Genomic DNA, 21,516 nt, shown 5'->3' with positions numbered 1-21,516 from the left:
TAGCCGGGAAGTGGTGAACTATGCACGTGGTCTCTAATGCAGCACTGTGGATGCGAAGGTTGGTCGATGACACAAATGGCGTGAATATTCCCTACCCGTTGGCATTGATTGGGGTACTTTTCTTTCGTACGACTGATGATGTAGATGCAGAGCATCAACTGCAAATGTTACATTCACGTGGTCAAGCCAGATAACCCCGGCAGGAGCAGCGGAGTAGTGTATCGCTGTGATGTCTCCTTTGTATTGGTGGATATCAGGACATTGCGTCGTTACACGTCGTAGTCGGTTCTGGATGACCACAGTCGCACACTGCTACTGGAGAGTTTTGAATTTTCCATTTGCGCATCAGGGTATCCGCATCTACTGCCACGGTTTGTGCAGCGGATGCGGTTAGGGGTGACCCATCCGTTTCGTGGAGGATCAAAACCCCCAGTGGATCTTCTGCGTCGCCATCAATGTGCCCATACCCTGGCTCGCCAGTAGACGGTAGTAGAGCAATGATGGGGTCGTGTTTACCCGCTCCGTACGCGGCGTGGGGTTTTTTCTGGGTTCTAGCGGGTTTCTCCCACACGTTCAACTGCAAACTCATTGACTGAAAACATCTTAATACATATGGAGGACCCCAGAGCTTGGGGGATTATTGGTGCCAGCCCACCGCCCGGCTGTTGCATTCAACCCACTCGATGTGCGGCACCTCGAGCCTTGAAGAGTGAGTGGATAAATGCGCGTAACGATTTGAAATGATACATCATTGCGCACGGTTTCATATCCAGCCGCGGGATAGACATTAGGGCTGACGATGACCCCGTGGAATAAGGTGCACGAGGGGTTGCCTACACGCGTACAATTACACCCTGGTCCCCATACTGCTGGCCCCATACAGAGCGCACTGCGGGAAGGGTGGGGTTGCACACCCAGCCTCTCGCGGAAGAACGAGCACGCTCCATTTGTTTTGCTAATGTATATGTCATCCACCCCGGGGGAGGGGGGGTGGGGGCGCTTGCTCCACGCACTTCGAAGCACGCATCCCTAGGTTCAGTGGGGCCGGAAGGGATTCCCGGATGATCAGGATCAGAGACAGGTGACATCGTAGGACAGCACCTGGGCCTCCGTGGAAAGGGAATCGAAGCGGGTGTGGGGTCGTGATTCGCGATTGCACGAGGTGGCTCCACGCCGCGCGCCTGTGGTTCCATAGGAAGGGATTCGCCAAGTGCGTCAGGAGAGGAGCGAGTGGGCGGTGTTGCGTATTCAACGATTCACGCACGAGTGGGTTTATTCACGCACGGTTAGATTGACACTTTATCAGGAGGTGACTTCTAAATGCAAATATCTCCCTCGCACGTGGTTATAAATTACAACGTGGCGTTCATTACTCTTTGAGAAAGAAAAAAAAAACACGTACGTCCCCCTTCTGTAAAATATTTATGGTATAATTATTCAATATTTTTCCTGAAAAATTTGTAACAAAATGTCTATTTTCTCATTAGCGTGAGGCATAATGACCTTTTCCTCTATTTGTCTTACGTTGCATACTTAGTGTTTGAATTTTACATGATGTATTTAATATTGGGACATTATCTGAATACCCTCCAATGGGTTATTTTTGACTTGGTCTCAATGACTCTGACAACAATCTACTGGTACAGCAGTTGAAACAATGGGCGAGTTGTATGTATGTATGTAGAATTTATTTCACACCGTACATAGCCAACCGCGCTAATCGTAGGTGCGGGGGAAGTACAACAAACTAAACAAAAAAAAGCAGTTCTGCACATATGAGTTTTCAATATACATTTTAAAAGTGCACAGCTCCAGTGGCTTCCTAATATCGAAATGAAGAGCGTTCCAGACGGCCGCAGAAGCTCATCTGAAGACGCGCGAAATGCTGACCGTCTTTGTTCGATGGGCAGCTAAAAGCCGCTGCTGCTGCGAGGATGACCGGAGTTCACTTGATGGTTCATGTTCCTTGACGAGATTAGCGAAGTATTGTGGTTCATCATTTGTGGCAAGCACTTTTATTTATAAATCATCCCACCTTATGCCCACACCCAGCGGCATAAACGGGTTCAACCACAGTTAGTCGAGTGGCACGTCGCGTATGATGGCGCAAAGCGGGGGATGCTCACAATCAACTTCCAAGACGCCTTGGCAAACGTGAAAGAGTAGGCCAGAATATCCTCAAGATGGGCTGACCAGCGCTGCCTCCAGTGGACGCCCTTCCGCCAACAGTGGCGTGAGCAGGCAATTTCAGGGCTGCACCTGTACCTTGCAACACCGCCCCTTTTCCCATTAAATTATTGGAGTGACTGTCTTAATTCATGTTCCCTTCAACTCCAATAAATAATAGCCTCCGAGTGGCACGAGAAACCCGCTTGCAATTCATACAAATTAGCGATGACACAGTGCCATGTTTGAGTTGCCTCTGTGTCCTGCAGATGGCAATCCACGGTGAATTCGCCTCTGAAGGCCCAACAAGCACTCGTCACAGCAGCGAGCACACAACACCGTAATCTGCGTCGATCCTGGCTTGGCCCGCGAACGCAAAAGGTTAATGGCCAATTCATCCTCGAATGTTTGAAATCGCGCGAGCAGCAGACAGGCACCAATCTGCGAGCGAGCTGACCTCGACTGGAAAGTGTCATTCGCGTTTACAAAATTGCGTAGATTTTTTAAAAATATAAATTAAACAATAAACAAATACAATTTACGAATGCTGATCTGGTCCACTTTGAGAAAAAGACGTCTCTCTACCCTTCCCGATGTGTTTCCGGCTCGTGCGATGTTGCTGTTCGCGACGATGTCCGGCGTTTCGCAGCCTTGCTGATCTCGTCAAGGAGCGTAAACAGTCACCGCATGGCGCGCTCTCAGGTGCGCTTCTGCAGCCGTCTGGAACGCTCTTGCTTCCAACATTAGGAAGCCACTGGAGCATTGCTCTCATCATCTAGAATTAAAACTAAATTTCCTGAGAACTGCTGCTTAGTATTTCGTTGGTTGTCCTTCCCCCCGCGCCCCCGTTAAGCAAGGTTGGCTACGTACGGTGTGCAAAATAAGTTCCGCATACATGCCTAGATGCGGGGAACTTCTTGAGGAACCGAATTGTCCTTGAATTCAGTTCCTGAAGTAGGTGGGACGTCGTACGGAACGACACGCGGCACGACCCGGGACAAATGGGAGATCGTGTACGCCACAACCGCGAAAATCAGCGTGAGGCATCTTTCTACGCTCTCATGTATGTGATGTAGCACAAAGACAAGCTCCCCCGTATAGCCTTACCGGACTGTTGGGGTAAGTACTGCTAGCGAGTAGCGCCTATGAAGGCCGGCACGGCACACGAAGGGATGAGTGGCCAGCACCACGCCCGGTCGCCTAGGTCGACTCGGTCTCAAATTAGTACCTGGTGCAATGTGATGTAGCACATTTACACACGTGTTCTAGGTCTGAATGATCCAGCATGTTTCAATGTTCATTGTGATCAAGCAGCAACTGTTGATAACTTTTGCTCCAGACGTCAAAAAATGATCAGCAAATGAAATAATGTTTTGACTTTAGATTCATTCCAAAGTCAAGAGTCAATGTGATGTCCTGCTCGAATGTGCATCAAGAGTCAGTGCTCATTTACCGTTTATAGCCCTGATCCAGTGGTGTAAATTCCACATTCCTATGTCGGGGGCCAGCTTATCAATGAGACAACCACCGTTGACTCCCCCCCCACCCCCCAGGAAGTGGTACCTGTTTTATCGACCCTAGAGAGGATGATGGGCTGTCAACCCCCAACTGGCATTTGAACTCGAAACCTGATCGTGAGCCGCTAGCTTCCAAATGCTTAGCCACATGCGTGCCGTAATGCCCCGTGAAGTATATAGCCCCCTGCCCACCAGTTAAATCAGCATACGGCTTGGAACAAGCTTAGAATATTAAGCGCCGCCAAGGTGGTCACCGTGGTCAAGATAAAACACACACTGCACTTCAGTTGCCGGTGCCTTTTGAAATGCAAACGGAGTTTGCGTCAGAGAAGCGCAATTTATGCGGTATATTATTTTGTTTTATTTGTTACGCAGCCGTGATGGGTTTAAATCCACCGTGGGTCTCGTTTTCAAAAAGCACTTCCCTTGGCCGCGTGAAGCCAATAACAACGATGGTTAACCAACGTGGCGTGTTAAACATTGCTGCAGCGTTCATTCGTTCGTCGAATGCGAGAAGTGGCGATGATCAGTGAGCAATCTTCGCCTCCCCACACCACCTCACCCCTTGCTGGCATACATAGCCATACAGAGCCATGTTGGTGTGAAGGCCAGGTGCTGAGTTACTCCATGCCCACGGGGTCTGCGAGCAACCCACCGGCACGGTGACCTTTACCACACGTGCGAGATGAGATGTCATGTTTAAAAAATCTCTCTCTCTTTCTCGAGAGAGAGAGAGAGATGCCCCGCAGTTAGGAGCGGTTAGATACGTATATGAACAAACAAATCATTATAATTATAATTAATGGCAAAGATCCGTCGTGTAGCCTCTTACTGGACGGTTAGGGCTAAGTGATGTTAGCGAGCACCTATTAAGGCCAGTAGAGTACTGCACAGTAAAGAAGGGGCCAGCATCACGGCCTGTCGCCTTTGTCTCCCGCACCTCCGATTAGCACGGTAAGGCCACGTACGGCGCGAAAGAAGTTCAACGTACGTACGTACGTACGCGTGAGCACACCACACAAGGTAGGCATTTGAGGCCGAATCGACCTAGCGAAGGACCAAGACCGGTTCCGAATCAACGTCGCCGTCGCATGCGGTGGAATCGCCATCCAAGAAGAGAACGTCGTTGTTGTCGTTGTTGTTGTTGTTGACGTTGTCGTTGTTGTTGTTGTTATTTGCGCAATTGTTTATCGTCGTCTTGACACCCGGACTGTAGCCATTGGGAGTCCTTGGAAATCGAATTCAAATGCGGGCAGGCGCGCAACTGTTTCTCTGCGCAATGAGCCCGATATGGGCTGTAAGGAACAAACTAAAAACGTGCGACGCGGAATAAGGTAGCGGTCGTCGTCCCACTTGAACCGAGGTCATGTTTTGTCGAGCCAATGATATTATGAAAGTCGGCGTTACACACTCAAACACCACCCACCCTCCATAATAGAGGGGTTTATTCGGGGAGGTTAGATCTCGTACATGTATAGATGTGTCATTAAACCCGCCGCCACCCGGCGCAGCCAATTCGTAAGGTTTATCACGTAAAGAGAACGTGCCAACTCGTTAACTGGTACAGCAACACCGGTTGTGTGTTTGGAGAGCAAAGCCACAACATTTACCCCCCCCCACCACCACCCGTTCCGCTCGTGGAGCTCCATCCGTCGAATCGATGCAGTCGGGTAGGCTACGTCGTCTTATTTGGCTCGCCGATCGCATCTCATTCTTATCCTTTCGTTTGCTCCGATTAGCCTTCAATATAGCCAGATGGAGGATCTAGAAACACATTTCAAGCCTTTTAAATATAACGCTGCATTAATTCACAATGAAAACATGCAATGTATGGATACGTGTTCTCTCGTATATAATCAATAACATGTACACTACCAATTGTTGGGGTCTCAAGGGGAAGGAAGGTAGACCCACTGCATATAACTTTTAGACATTAACTAATTATCATAATTAAACAAAGGACACGGTTTCATACCCACGGTGTGTGGTGTCATGTATTGTGAGCCTTAAGACTCGATGTTGATGGATGAGTCAATGCATCACTCACCCCTAATAAGCAAACACTTGCTATCTATATTTACATTACCTATGTCAAACTTCTTACAGTGGACTATGTTAGCCTGCGTGTGATGGAATTGTTAACACGTTGTGAAAGAAGTTGCATGCTAGCTACGAGTATTAATCAGCAATTCAGATGTTTTGTTAATTACAGTCATTCTCAATCTACCGCCAATGAAAGAAGGCCTCCCCATTGCCTTGCGGATCATAGGGGATGTTTGACCATACTTCACCACACTGGCAGGCCCGGGTTGGCGAAGTGGGAAGGACAGGACGGGCTTGCATATTGCTCGCCGGCGATGTTATCCGTGGCCGAAAATCGAACTGGGGGTGCCTGGTTCAAGAACAGTGGACTAAGGTCTGGGTCACTGATCCCACCCACAATTTCATGGGCTTAAAAAAACGCATCATCGAAACCAGCTGCTTAAGAAAAATAGCTCCACTGAATGTTTAATGTTCATTTCATGCTCTTGTATCAGCTCCCACTGCATGAACAATCGTATCTATTTATTTTGTTATTAAGTGTGGTATGAGCGTGATACTGCACTTTTGCGAGTTGGCCAGATATTGTATTTACGACTAATTTCATTGTTATACATTCTTGACAGCCCCTTCCTCATATTAAACTGCATACAAACCGGATGCATCACTATTTTATCGCTACTACCATAGTTACTATTCCAGCGATTTTTGCTCTTTGATTTCTCCATCCATGTCGTGAGGTCTCAAGTCTTGCGGACTGTTTCATCTCAGCCACACTGCGTTCAACCAACACACTCCACAGGTCACAACGACAACAAACTCTCCCACCACACTGCAGGTCACTTCATCTTGCTGTCGCACAGCCCATCTTTGGAATTCCCTGCCACCACCATCTATCCCCCCCCCCCCCAAGTTCCTTGTAGCCTTGCTCAATTTAATGAAACGTTTTCACAACGCCGACGTCCACAATAAACGCCTCCTCATTCGAGACCCAAACATCCGCAACCTCGTGGCTTTTGAGAGTCCCCCTCTCAGGGGGACACCGGTGGTGGAGCCGCTTAACCGCATCAGAACACGGGCAGGCCACGACGCACATCTCTTTCATGAACGAACAAAAAAGAGACAAACCACAACAGTGCGGCTGTGGCCATGCAACCAAACACTATGAACCATATGGTAAACAAATGGAGGAGGAAGTGCAAAACTACACGAACCCTCTGCCGAAGTCATCTCGTGGCGAGGAGACGTCGATGTTGGCATTTAGCTCCTGAACACACGGCCAAAAGCCAGATTAGGATATACTCTTATCAATGTTTTAAACTTGATATTTTCTGTTTGTCGCTGACCACTTGGCATTTTGGACCTATGAGCCTGTGCTCAAGAACCATGATATATATAAAATAAATGTTTAAAATACCGAACCCATACAATTTCACAGTTCATCCCCCGTTCTTCTCTCGATAACCCCGAGTCTGCGCTTTCTCTATGCAAATTGAAAACCGCCACATTTATTTCATCAGGTGGCCAAGCGTAGCAAGGGACAGCGGAATTTTCCGGAGGGAAAACGATGCATATTTATACAACGGGAAGGGTGCCCCTGGGTCACGTGACCTTTCGTGCACGGTTTCGGATGGATGGACGGACAACGCGCTGTGATATTTGTACCCCAGTCAATATGTACAGTGTGTGTGGCCACGACACGATTGGGTACATGTTGAGCATTGGCTACGCTCGCTACGTATAGGTCATGGCTGTGTATATATTTATGTCTTAATGTCACCAAGGGTGCCTTATACACTTATGTTTTTTTTACGTCGAAGGACATTCTATTCTGTAGAGTTGTTGTTTAACCAACCGATATTGGGATAAATAAATCTGCAAATTCTCTTGCATTCATTAAGATTAATGTCAATTATCAGCAGATGCTTTTAAAATGTAGCATAACTTAAAACATCATAAAATATAGTGATACTGCCGGAAACTAGGTAAGTTACACTGGTGTCCTGAAGTGAATAATTACCTTCTTTATTTACCCAGGAAATACTTTACCTTATATAGCAGATTTGCATCAATTCAGTCTCAGCGAAAGTCATAAACCTCGTAATTCACACATGTATTGCGGATTAATTTATGCGTTCTTCACGTGTCAGTGCTTCTCCTGTACTCTGCAAATGTTTTGGCAGATGAATGGAATCACGCGGCTCTCTCCTCCCATAACCACAGGGCCAACCGCGTCAGCGCCAAATCCTCCGGGCTGATCGTTTTAGTCTCACCGCGAATTACCGGATCCGCTGTATGGCCCCCCCAATACGAACGCCAACTGTTGTATTACTGCTGTACCAACGGGGTTTCCAACCTGCTTAGCTCGCATCGCTTCCCAGAGTCTGGGTACAATTGGCATTTTTTAGTTATTGGAAAACGGTGTTTTCTTTTTTCTTGTTTTTTGGGAATAAACAAAGATATACATTTGTATTGCTTATATATTTGTACGTTTAATGGTATGCAACAACAATTATCTCACCACGTAGAGCGCTTTCAAAGTGCGATGAGGCAGTCAGTTGCTTTGCGATTGCACGTTCTGCAATTAAAGCTCTCCATCACACGACCACCAGCTGCATTCCCTGAGCAATTAAAATGTTTCCAACATCGTGATGCCAGAGGGGCTTCTTAGAAAAATCCCATCAGCAAAACACTTTCACGGTGCTCTCGAGCGTACGCGCCCACTGTTGCGCCGGTACAAACTCCCTCCACCTCATGTCCCACTGTGCCCTCCCTCAGAGCATGGCTAGTCTGACCCAAGAGCCAAGGTCAGGCTCTGGGATGTTTTTTTTGCTTTGAAGTTATCACGCGTTGAATAACCCACGTGTAGAAAGTGACACGCTTTTATGTTCTTGGCCGGGGCTGGGGGCGGGGCGGGGGGAGCGTTGGTATGCGTCGTCTCAAAAAGTGCGAACGCCATTCGTCCATTGAGTTAAACCATCAACTCCCGGACTAAATTAGCGCTGTGCCACGAACACCATCTGCATTGACGTCGTTCGCAAGAGTAGGCCATCGCGTGCCTGCGCCAGGATCTCAATTTTGTCAAGCTCGAAAAATTACACCGTAAATTACTAACTTGGGACTGTGCACAGCAATCATCGCCCCCTACTGGCAGACGAATGCCCCAGGTCACTCTTGCAAATTAGGCTATCCTGGTCTCTTGGGTTCTCACCTTGTTAAAGAAAATTAACTCGAAACGTGAGTAGGGATGCCGATATACAATCACACTCACAATGTACATTGATATTTTCTGTCGCATCACACCTGATCTGGCAGCATTTGGAATATGCATTGCCTCCAGAGTCATCGATACGCGTTCATGGAGGACAATTGATCAAGTGTCTACAATGACCGTGATGAATTTCCCACGGTCGCAAATTATCCACGATGACCACCATCACGGCCACCGGTGGCAGCAAAAATTAATATCCGCAAAACGATGCAAAGCTCGCTGACGGCAATGAGTGCGAGAATTGGACCCCTGCGTCAATATTCTTCATGTCAAATTTGATCGGGTGGACAACTGCAGGGAGTGGCCACTTGCCCACATTGCAAACTCACAACAGGTCGCTGTTGTCTGTTGCATTTCCCACTCCTGGGCTAAGGCCTCCCTCATTTCTTATTTTTTCCTTAATTTCTTTCATGAACGAATGCAGCAGATAAGGCCCCTCCTTCACATATCTGTCTCATCAGCCACAAGGCCCACTGAGAGTGCATAATTTCAGCAGCATGAGTTCAACTCAAGCGCACTCTGAACCGGTTTCAACTATGTTTCATCAGCAGTCGAGATTGTTTCAACCAATTTCTGTGAACTGCCAGTGGTTTATTGGCTAGGAGCCTTTTTGTTCGACGTGGGTGTCAGTTTAACGCAAAAAAACTATAATAAATACATGTCCTGCAGGTTCGAAGTTTAATTACGTCTCGCTGCAGCGGGTCGTCTAAAGCAAAACATAGCATGGCTCTCAAGGCACTGTGCAAGGAGCAGATACCATAAATACTGCATTGACCACGATGTGTAGATTCAAAAGCAAACTTTTGCGAGTGGGAAACTAAGCGAAGTGAATACTTTTATTTATTTATTTGTATGTGGAGACGTAGTGTATGCTTATCTATTCCACAACTTATATTCCCCATAGCAACACTAATAAGCATTCAGTTATGCATTACTACATATAATCTTGCGTGCAACTTTTTGGATGTAAATATTTTAAAGATAGAGTGCTTGCCTTTAACAGCTGGCCGTTCTCCAGCGCTGATTCAAGCAAGCCTGACCCTGCTAATGAGACACTGTATGTCAAAACCGGTCCAGATTTTGTTTGTATTGAATACATGCTGCTGAAACTATTCGCTCCCAGAATGCCTTGGGCAGATGGCTTGTGTGGTGAAGACTTTAAATGTATTATACGTGGGGAGATAGATATATGAAGGAGACATAGCCTGCGAATTTTGTTTAGTTAATTTAGGAACGTGGGACACTGTCCGACTGTTGTTTAGGGTTGCATGGGGATACAGGCTTCTCAGCCTGGAAGTGAAACCTCTTAATACATCCCAAAACCGAATTTCTGGCATGTACTATACCAATACTAATAGGTAAGGTAAGGTCCCCTGAGCTATATAGATCTTTTTCAGAAGCGATCTGGCCACAATGATAGCTCAAGTAAGTGGCTTATCACGTTGAAATTTCTAGCAGCCAAATACTCTAAACGCGTGATGTTGATTCTAGATGGAGGGAAAAAAAAAAACGGTGGACCCGGAGAAAAATCCACACTACCACCGAGAGAACACACACACTCCATATATACAGGCGTCAGAGTTGGGATCGGACCCACGACCTCCTGTCGCGAGGCAGTTAACACTCTAGTCCCTCGTGTATTGAATATTCCACCAGGTACCCATCATATACAGAAAAGGTTAAAAGTGGCACTGCCAACGCAGAAACGTATCACGTTGTGAGGGCAAATCTCCCAATAGGATTCCCTGAGGGACAATCACTATTGAACAACACATCAGCATCCCTCCCTGGGTAACGATACATCACAGCAAATTCAAAGTGAGGCAGATCATTCCATGCCGTGCGGTTTTGAGTTCCACAGCCAATGGTCAGGGCCGGATTAAGGCACGGGGGCTTTAGGGGCTACAGCCCAGGGGCCTCCGACAGCTGGAGGGCCTCCAGAGATTAAGTGAAAAGTTATTTCACTTGTGAATACTCAATTTTATTTGTTGTTAGCCTTGTAAAAATACATTTTATTTTTCTTCAACTTTGTTTTTCTTTTGAAAATATGACTGGGGGCCTCACAGTACCTGTAGCCCAGGGGCCTAGAAAATCTTAATCCGGCCCTGCCAATGGTCAACGTAACGAATGCCTTGCCTGGAAGGCAGAGTCATCGTGCACACCTTAATGCAGGAGAATTGCAGAGCTCAAGAACGCTGCCACTGGGACGTAACGGACAGCACGCTGGACTTGCAATCCATAGACCGCCCGTTTGATTCAATCTCCTGGCGAGGGAGTTGAAAGAATGGGCACATTTTATAAAATCCAACCCCCCTCTCTCACCCCCCCCCCCCCCCACCTATTCCACCTCCTCTGTTCACCCGGCAGGAACATTACCGCTTGTCAAGCGCGGTAGGGTAAAGCGTGGGTAAAACCCTCGCCTCTTCGAAGATGTCTTTCCAGCGTGGGAGAGCAGCAGCAGAGATACCGTCTCGAGCGGCGTTCCTCATTGCAAGGCCCACCAGGCCACTGGTGGCCTTTAGTGCGCCACCTGACCAGCGGCTCTCCGACAATACACAAAGAATGAAAACACCCCCATAATCAGCGTGCTGCTGTCAAAACCCCCCAATGGTTTCAAATGTGTGGCGATCTTCGGACTGATGATGTCTTATCGACGAAAGTAGCCCCCTCCCCCCTCTGAAAATGAGTGAAGGACGCTGCACGAGAGGGGCTTTCTAAACCCCTTCCGCCGGCGCTCAAAGTGGGAAACAATTGTAGGGCTCCACCTCAACCGTGTTACCGTTTCAGAGCTCGGAACGTGTTGGGAGGTTCTACACGCGACACATAAACACGTCGGTAAGCCTGACGCTGCAACGGCAAAATGTTACAATTTCCTCTTGAAACAAAAATGACCCATGATCAATCCTGCGCAGAAATTGTGCGCCCATAAAGAGTACAATCAAGGCAGTGGTTTAAGACTAAACCCAGCGAAACCTGGATCGACTGGTAATAAATGACTTAATTGCCAGTGCTGATCTTTTTTTAAAATTAAATATATATTTTAAAAGTTGCATCAATCTATTTACACTTCCACCCAAGGCTATCACTGGGCCTCGAGCCTCAACAATTTGACACCGTGGCTATCGACTGTAGCGCTACACTTGGTCGATTTCAGAGGTTGATTCGCGCGGATCATTTGTCTTGGCAGCAACTCTCAATAGAATCGCAAGCTTCCTCTCGCTAATGCGAGCAGCGCACTGTATTGGCCTGTGCAATGAAGGGTTTGCCACACGTCGCTGCGTTTTCGTTGTGCGCATGTGGTAAAGCGCAACACCGTTGAATTTCGTTTTTTTTTTCTCGTGTGGGCAACCTGTTCAGCTGTCTTGATCGTATACGGTACGAATTGGGGGCATCAGTAAATAACAATGTGGCATTATTTAATGACCGGATGCTGCCGTGTTGTGTTGCAATCCGGAGGTTGAGAGGTTTGACCTCCCGGCGTGGCAGTTGAAGTAATGTGGCAGGTGTCCTGAGTCCTCCAGTCCGTGTCCACGTGTGGAATAAATACACCACAGGCAGTCGATTGGCAGGTAGAATATTCTGCTGCACAGACTAGAATAATTTCCTTGTTGGTACCACCTGAGAGGGCGCAACTTGGGTTCTGCATACATCTTTACTTTCATTAGCCATGTACACCGACTGATATCACTCAATATTTACCACCCCCACTGATATCGAATTCTGCTCGAGCTCACGAACTATGGTGAAGTGCAGTGTGGGTATTCTCACCTTTCCAAGACATCTTACCAGGCCTTCTGGAGGGATTTCCTTAACTAGAGGCTGGTGATCTATTGCAAGCAGATCCTTTGTTGCATATACAAAACATTGAAACGAGTGTGCCATAAAGTAGGACGCCACGAACATACTCGAGTTTGCAGATAATGCAAACTTCGAGCTGACACCAACAACTGACCAAGCTCTGCGGTCCTCTACACATTAAGGTGTTATCGGCCAAATAATGAGTGCTTCACATGTTGCAGGAAACCGGAGATCTGAGAGCTTTCGATTCCCACGTGCTTGCAACCGCAACGAGTCACCGAGTGGGAGCGATCCCTGCCACTGTGCACACGAGACCAACGCAGGATAGAGTGCGCACCCGCGCCGTTTACACTCACGACTTGATTTGGATGCCATTCCTTTCCCCCACCTCTCCGACGCCAGATTCACCTGGCGTTGCAGTTCAGCACAGGCCGACCGAGCCCGTCCTCCGAGGAGCTAAGCTTCATCCTCTCGCTGTTCGCCATGCTCCTGTCGCCCCTGCTCATCCTGTCCCGCAAGTGGCTGCACCTGCCGTGCGGCTGCATCATCAACTGCCACCGCAACACCTACGCGATGAACCAGGAGATCGACAAGGGTGAGCGACGGCAGCACCTGACCAACATCTTCTCTGTGCGTGCGTGTCCCTCTGTCTGTCAGTCTCCGTCTCGTAACCCTTTCATCTGATTCCAGTCCGATGACGTACCTGTACGTCACTGTACTGGAATCAATGGCGCTACGTACGTGAAAAACAACGGCGCTACGCACGTGTACGTCATAAAAACGAAACCGGAAGAAAAATTGTATCAACTTAATCGGTACTGAGGCTCGCACAGGGCCATGAGGGAGGGCGTGTGGCACAGTTTGGAGCCGGCTATCATAGAGTGCAGCGGTCGTGTCGCTACAGTTCTCTGCGGTGAGTAACAACGTCTTTAAAAACAACGGCGCTACGCCTCTCTAAATAAAATGTATGCTGAGGCCGCTTGCGCATTCTGAGATTCAGAGGTAAATGGGACTCACACCCTGCAACTTGCAGACATCTCGGAACGGGAAAGGGTTATGTTATCCCGTAAAGAACACCTGGACAAGCCTTGTTTTGAATCGATTTTAGACGTTAGAGATAAAGATAATGATTCACATTGTTTAAATGCGACAGCAGCTCAAGGCACCTCGCGTCACATCTCGGCCATTCCATTGTGCTGATGGTAGCGCAGCCAAGGGGACTTCCCGGTGGCAGCTATCGCTGGGTGCAGTGGTGTGTGACGTGTTTTTTTTTCGCAATCAAGAAATACGTGAGCAAGTTATATTATTTTTCATGCCATAACCCTGGGACCCGTGCCCTACTCTTATTCTCATACCATCACGGGATCTGTAGCATTCGTTGAAGCAGACGGCACGTATTGACGGTCAATACACTCCGATTATTAACTAGGGTGGCCAATGGGCCTGACTCACAAACCCCTGCTACGTGCGGCGAACAGATAATATTACCGTTGCGTTGTTTTGCTAACAGTAGAAGTATAAGCAATCCACCAAACATCACCAGAAGAGTTTCGCTTTCTAAAATTAAAGATTTTTTTAAGGGCATGACCTGACGTCGAAATTTGCCAAATATTTAATTGATTGTGCGTCATTGCTCCCGAGTGGCATCTATTGACACGTGTATGAAATACGATAGCTTAAAAATCGATATCATCATCGTCGTCGTGCTAATATTGATTTATCGAAATGTGTTTGTCTGTAATTCATTCAACGTTTAACCCGAGGACTAAGAGTGGGTCGAGGATGAGACCCTGTGTACACATCAGTCCTCGTGGCTATTTTGTGACCACAGCAGTCACACCTTTAATGGCTCCATACTTCACGTGTTCTGTTTTATTTTCACATCGGTGAGTATGTACTACCTGTTATGACATACGGTCGAGAAACTTGATAATCGGCAAAACAAAAAAAGGTGAGCAAAAAACTGAACGGTCAGCAAAAGGAACACCGAGAGATGCATACTTGGAACGACCAATGAAGAGACGTGAAGAGGAAGAACACATGGGTCAGGGAGTATACGGAGGTTATTGACATCTTCCAAGCTTTGAAGAAATGTAAGTGGGCTTGACACAGGATGCGTCGTTCGAAGACATGATGACTGATGGTTGGGAATAGTGACGGGTTGGCAGTCAAGGAAGGGGAGGGACTCCGAGCGTACCCTCTGAATAGGAAAGGGAGTGGTCAAATTAGCTCGCGCGCAGGTGCTGGGTAGCCTGTTTACATCGCAGAAGCGTGAGACATCAGCGCGGTTGGCTACGTCCAGTGCGGAAAAAGTTCAATACACATACATAGGCTACGTACGGTGCGAAATAAGTTCAACGCACGTACATGGGCAACGTACAGCGTGAAAGAAGTTCAACATACAGAGATGGCAACAGCCCGAGAAGGCATTTATTTGCCTAAATAAATGATTACTATACTAAGTCAAGTAAAAGTGACTTAAGAATAGGTTTTACCCTTATTTGGCAATAAAACATGTGTTGAGATGTTCAAACACCAAATAGATATATTTTGCAAGGCAACAAGTCTGCACTAACCACACGTACGTGAACGTGCAAACAAAACATGCTCTGATAATATATGCATTGTCTTTTAAACTGATTGGCCTACACCAGAGACATCCTTCTTCATGGCCGAGCCAAAACGCGAACAGTTTAGTTTCCAGAAAAGATAAAAACCTATTCTCATTTTTAATACTTTGATGCTGGCAACAAAGGTCCCATGATTAAAGTAACTTCAATGCCCAAACAGGCAAAGGCAGTGAGGGGGTGTATCTACATCGGCAGGCGTGCGTGCGTAATGTTCCGACCGATACTTTGAGCACAAGTCAAATTTAAGACGAAGGCCGACAAAATGCAAGATGCGCACGCAAAAAAAAATATCAAGCACGGGGCACAGCCGTCAATGACGATGTATCCAGTGGCGCAAGGAATCAATCGGAATAGCGTGGAATCGATGTACATCTGTATGCACAGACCATGAAGTATCGTGACTGCAACAACAACAAAATCGTTGCCTCGTTGTTCGTGGGACACTTTACCTACATTGCTCTGCAACATTTGCAAACATCAGCAGCTTTCTGCCGACATCGAATAAACCATGCTGGTCCTAATCTGCGAAATGTTTGTTGAGAACAAGTGTGAATCAAATAATACAGATAAGGTATCCCAATTGTGCTATCGGTGTCATGTCATGATAGCGCCCTTACGAAGCAATACATCCACCCCCTCTCCTCCCCGCTGTTATAACCACCCAACGGGAAACGGATATCAGAGAACTGCTTCATACATTTATTCACGTAGTTTTGTCATGCAATCATTGGTGACCGGGCTGAGACCATCAATTCACCACACTTTGAGAGTCCAGTTAAATCACAGGTGGTGGTGGGCGGTTTGGATCTGAGCCCCATGATCACAGTGGTGCCAGCTTGTCACTCTTGACCTCTGAGCCACCGAGTGACCTTGAGTACTGCTTGACACACAGGATTTCGCCACCAATATTACACATAAGAGGTTTTTTTCTTGGGTGGAATCGAATTATAAATATTGTGGGTTTACTCTCCAATACACCGGCGTGCTGAACTAGTAACCAAATTGGCACGTTTTGTTTACATAATAAACTTACTAATTGCCTGTGTTGCGTGGTGGCGGGTTAAGCGACACATTCATATTCACGCGAGTAAATTAATTATAATGACAATGTGGGAATATTTACGAGTAAACCACTCTGTGCCATCGCTATAAACTACATCTCAAAATTTGAAATGTACCAGTAAGTAAGCCGTGACGATATAATGTCGATGGAAAATGTATATTTTTCGCAGGACTCATTCAGTGAATAATGAAAGCTTAGCTGTAGGTCGCCACACGAAGCAGAACAAACAGAGCACGCGTGGAAATCAAACTAAACGCGTCACCACGCTCCAGTGAGTACTGGGACGGCGTAATCTCCATTGGTGACCCACAGCCAAAGGCCCGAACTGTAAAACTAATAATAACAAGGCTGGGATAACACCCGTGCCGCGCTTCCACTGTGTCTCCTAGCAGGACAGAGCGTGGCGCTGGGCATCGACCTCTCCTTCCACAAGGGCTACGAGATGTACCGAGCCGACCACATCTCTCCCAAGAAGTACTTCTTCAACAACGACAAGGTCAACATCCTGCCCAACCAATCGGCCAAGGACTCGGAGAAGGCCAGCTGCGGCGTCGGCGGCATCGGCGGCGTCGGCGTCGGCACCGGCACGGGCACCGCCGCCCCACACCGATCCCAGCCGGCCCGGGTGGAGGTAGCCCCGGTGCCCAAGTCGCAGGCGGTGAACGCCGAGGCGTCGCCGCCGCGCTACGCCCAGCCGTGCGACTTCCGCGACGAGGTGTCGGCGATGTTTGGTGGGCAGACGCAGAAACGCTTCGGGGGCAGGGAGGGCCGCCGCTCCGAGAGCGGCGCCGACGGCCTCCACGGGGACCGCACCACGCGCAGCGGCCTCTACCTGCACGACGGCCTCCACTCGGACGGCCTCGAGTGGGAGTGGTGCCGCAGCAAGTCGGAGCGCACGCCGCGACAGGCAAGGACCCCGCGCCATCGCGCTCAAGCAGATCGCTGCACTTTCTCTAGGGGCGAGATGTTAACTACCTCGCCCGGTATACAGGAGGTCGTGGGTTCGATGCCTAACCCCCCCCGACGCGTGTTGTATATTTGGAGTTTGCGTATTCTCTTTCTCTCTCTCTCTCATCGTGGTCGCGTGTGGATTTTTCTCCGGATCCTCCGGTTTTCCTTCACATTTAGAATCGACGTGCATTTCAGGTATTTGGCCGCTATAAAAGTCCACGCGATAAGCCACAGTGTTGAGCTGTCATTTGTGGTCAGGTCGCCTCTGAAAAGATATATAGCTCATTGAGCTTTACCTGGTCAAATAAAAAAGTTGTTTTTCCTTTGTCGCTGTGCCATTGACAAGGCAGCGAGGACGCTTTGGTAGTTCAACACGGTCGATGTTACATCAACTTTAAATGGACTCTAACTGCGAAGACGAATAAATAACGGTAACTGTATATCACCGTTACGGTAATGTACAGTTACCGAAAGACCCAAATAATATGAATTCCTGCGGTCACGAAAGCTTTAAGTCAAGATTTAACTCAACATTATTGTTACCATACGTTACCATTACTGTGCGTTACCTTTACTTTAGCCCATAATTGTAGGTCACCGTAACTTTAGGGTAAAGTTGTTGTCTATCATGCATTTAACGCCAGACCATTCATACTCTTGGTTCTTTCGGTAAAGTCACGTAGAAGGGAAATAATAAAAATAAAACAATACAATTCTCACGACGTTTCGATTGCAACACAAGCAATCATCATCAGTTGTGAAAAACCACAGCAAGAAATTTTGAAAAAAAGTGGCGTGCAGGTAAACAAAACGTCGCGAGAATTGTATTGTTTTACTTGTATTATTTTATTATTTCCCTTCTACGTGACTTTACCGAAAGAACCAAGAATATGAATCCCTGCAGTCACGAAAGCTTTAAATCGCAAAATAAAAATCCAGACCATTCATTCACTTATTAAGTTGTTGAGCCAGCTGGCCAGGATTGGGAAAAACACCTCGCCCACTTTTCATCCAGGCAACTGGAGATCATACTGTAGACTCAGTGTTATTGGCCTGACATTTAAGCTCACTGATATAATTTCCAGAATTATTCTGCTGGAGCGAATGTTTTTTTTCTTCTTCTTTTAATGCACAACACATTGGGAGAATATTATTAGCAAACCTTCACCAGTTAAATGCATTGGGATGTCGCCATGGTGGAACGGCACACTGGCCTCACAATCCATAGGTCGCCGGATCGATCCGATCTCCCAGTATTTCAGTTGAATCAATGGGATAATTTATAAAATCCTTCCACCTCTGTGTCCAGGTTAATTCGAAAAAAAAACCTAATAGCTAGTGGGCTTTACCTGATAATATATTACTGATTTGCTTAGCTGTCCTATACTTTACATTCCTATTGTTTTTTTTATTGTTTGTTGTTGTAACTTTCTGACCCGCCCTTACTCGACATCTGTGAAAAAGAGCTTCACGGCTCATCGGAATCCTCCAGTGTCAATAAATATTCTGATTCTGTTATGTGGGTACGCAACAATTAGTCAAGAGGCAGGTCACGTGTGGCGGGGTAAAGTGTGGGTACTCTCAAGCTCTGGGCAGCATGGAAGAGTAGGCCAAATCCCTCGAGAGGGGCCCTCTAGAGTTTCATCTTGCGTAGGCCCTTCTGCCAGCAGTGGCATGAGCTAGCAATTCAGTGGCTGTACCTTTGCCTTTTTATATACATTGAATCTGTTTGGATAAGATTGTTGACACGTCGTCAAAGGGAGCGTAGGGAACTGCTGCACACGCTGCACTTTTGTCGTCAGTATTACAGTTTGGCTGAACGTAGAATATTTTACTCGTTCACGTTTTCAGTGAGGTTCCTACTGTCACTTGACAAAATGACAACAATAATATCCTTTATAATTGTTTAACCACGACGCCCGCATCGCTATGTTCACCTGCCTCAATTAATTACATTTAACAATTATATTATGCGTAACTTTTTGGTGACTGGCAGCTGAAACGGTGGCAGAGAATTAAAAACGGCAACACAGTTATTAGAGACGATGACATGAGACTTTAATTAACCTGAACATTTTGGATTGTGCATGTAAGTTCCTCACATTAGCTGCTGTGGTGCCACAACGGAACTTTCCCATTAACAACAAATACACCTTTTCCAAGACAGAATACACTGCAGTCTGATGTTTTAACCGCCTTGTTTGTAAGTTAAAACACTTCAAAAGTAGCCAGGCAGATATGCTAAGCAGATATAGAAATACCTGTTGCACGTATGATCTGACATTCTTACTGCAGCCAGTCTGTTTATGACCGACCATTTCTTCTTTCCCGCAATCAGACCCCTGCTTTGTTCAATGGATGCGTATAGATTGCAGTGGTAGTGGGGAAAAAAAGGGCTTTTGGCTGAAGCTCAAAATAGATCGAGTTGCTGTGATAACTTTTTCTTGAGCCAGGCTGCGACCATCCGCTCAAACGTGAGCAAACGTCCCCGAGTGACACTGCCCAGTGACTCGTCGGGTCTCAGGAGTTAAGTACTCGGATGGCAGGCTGCCTGCACACATCACATGTTGTTAGGGTTTGGACTGCAAGGACGCGACAACCAGAGGCAGAACTGTGATCCCATGAGTGCATATGTGTCGGAGCGGAGCTCCGAGTGACATTCCCCGTGTATGCGCGGACTTCCTCGATTGTTCGCGTTTCCTCTGGCGTCACGAACACTTGCAATCGATCAATGATGCGCGTGGGTTTTCCGGGATAAATATAGGTAAAGGTGCAGCCCTGCTATTACCTGCCCATGTCACTGCTGGTGGAAGAATTGTCTCCACTAGAGGGAGCTCTTTTTGTCACATGGCATATTCTTTCAAACTGGCCAGACGAAATGTTGGATAAGCGTATAGGTAGCTAAAATATTTTTTTCATCAGAATCAGAATTTAGTTTTTGTTATCCTGGAAGAATCCGATGAGCTAAGAAGCTATTTTTTCACAGATGCCTGGAAGGGGCGGGTCAGAGAGTTACAACAACAAACAATTCAACAATACAACAATAAAATGATAGCAGTGCGACATAGAGAAAAAGATGGTCAAGTTACTAAAAATAAATATGTACAAATAAATAAAATATTTAAAGACAAATTGCATAAGGACATACATTCCTGCCAATTTTTCAACACTAAATGCAATCTTGGGAAAGGCAGCAAAACAACAACAACAACAACAGTCCCAGACCACACCAAGACAACAACACACAGTCCCTCAATAAAATTGCACGTTAAAATCTATCGATACACCGGTAATGATCAAAGTTACAAATCACATTTGTGAATGTTATTTTATAATCTATATAACCAGCCTACAAACGGAACACTTATTTGGCATTCCGTCCACCACGGAGATGGAGCACTTATTTGGCAGTGCGTCCACCGCGGAGATGGAGCACTTATTTGGCAGTGCGTCCACCGCGGAGATGGATCACTTATTTGGCAGTGCGTACACCACGGAGATGGAGCACTTATTTGGCAGTACGTCCACCACGGAGATAGAGCACGGTGGATTGTTACATCACGGAACTGTGAGAGATGGTCACAGGTTGGGGACCCCTTCATCCAGCAGTGGATTGACCATGGCCGATGATGAGGATATTAAACTATTTTAATTTTACCAGCTAAGGTCCGCTATGTAGCAATTTTTTTTATAAGCAACCTGGCCACAAATGAATGCTCAACGAAGTGGCTTAGCAACACGTGGACATTTATAGCAGCAGCCAAGTGCTCAAAACGCGTGTTTCTAAATGTGGAGGGGAAAACCGGAGGGAAACGCTGAAACTGCTTCTCGTTCACCAAAGTGTGTGTGTGTGTGTGTGAAATTAAATATACAGCAGGCATCAGGGTCGGGATCGAACCCACGACCTCTTGAATACCAGGCGAGGTAGTTAACATCTCGCCACCGCGGCGCCCAGTGTCTCAGTGTTTATTAAAACAAACCTATAAGGGTTTGGCCCCTCAACCACCAAGACCGCCTGGTACCATTAATTCTGTATGCGGAATCCGGGTTCCGCTGGATTGGCACTTCTATCGGTCTCAC

General features: G+C 47.0%; 1 protein-coding gene across 2 annotated transcripts in view; it reads left to right on the top strand.

Annotated features, from left to right (window-relative positions):
- The window catches only part of GPR149 (G protein-coupled receptor 149), a 41,305-nt gene that overhangs the window by 5,348 nt on the left and 14,441 nt on the right, over window positions 1-21,516 (top strand). The window contains exons 2-3 of one of the 2 annotated variants that reach the window (XM_032968229.2): window positions 13,195-13,387; window positions 16,878-17,392. In XM_032968229.2, coding sequence (XP_032824120.1) covers window positions 13,195-13,387; window positions 16,878-17,392 — 708 coding nt within the window. Of the gene's footprint in view, window positions 1-13,194; window positions 13,388-16,874; window positions 17,393-21,516 lie in introns of both variants that reach the window. The other variant, XM_032968228.2, reaches the window with a different exon arrangement.

The sequence above is a fragment of the Petromyzon marinus genome, chromosome 39 (genome assembly GCF_048934315.1).
Source record: "Petromyzon marinus isolate PM22_M1 ecotype Great Lakes invasive population chromosome 39, UKy_Petmar_22M1.pri1.0, whole genome shotgun sequence".
Lineage (NCBI taxonomy): Eukaryota > Metazoa > Chordata > Hyperoartia > Petromyzontiformes > Petromyzontidae > Petromyzon > Petromyzon marinus.
The sequence above is the reverse complement of the archived record's forward strand: the minus strand, read 5'-3'. Positions and strand labels throughout refer to the sequence as shown.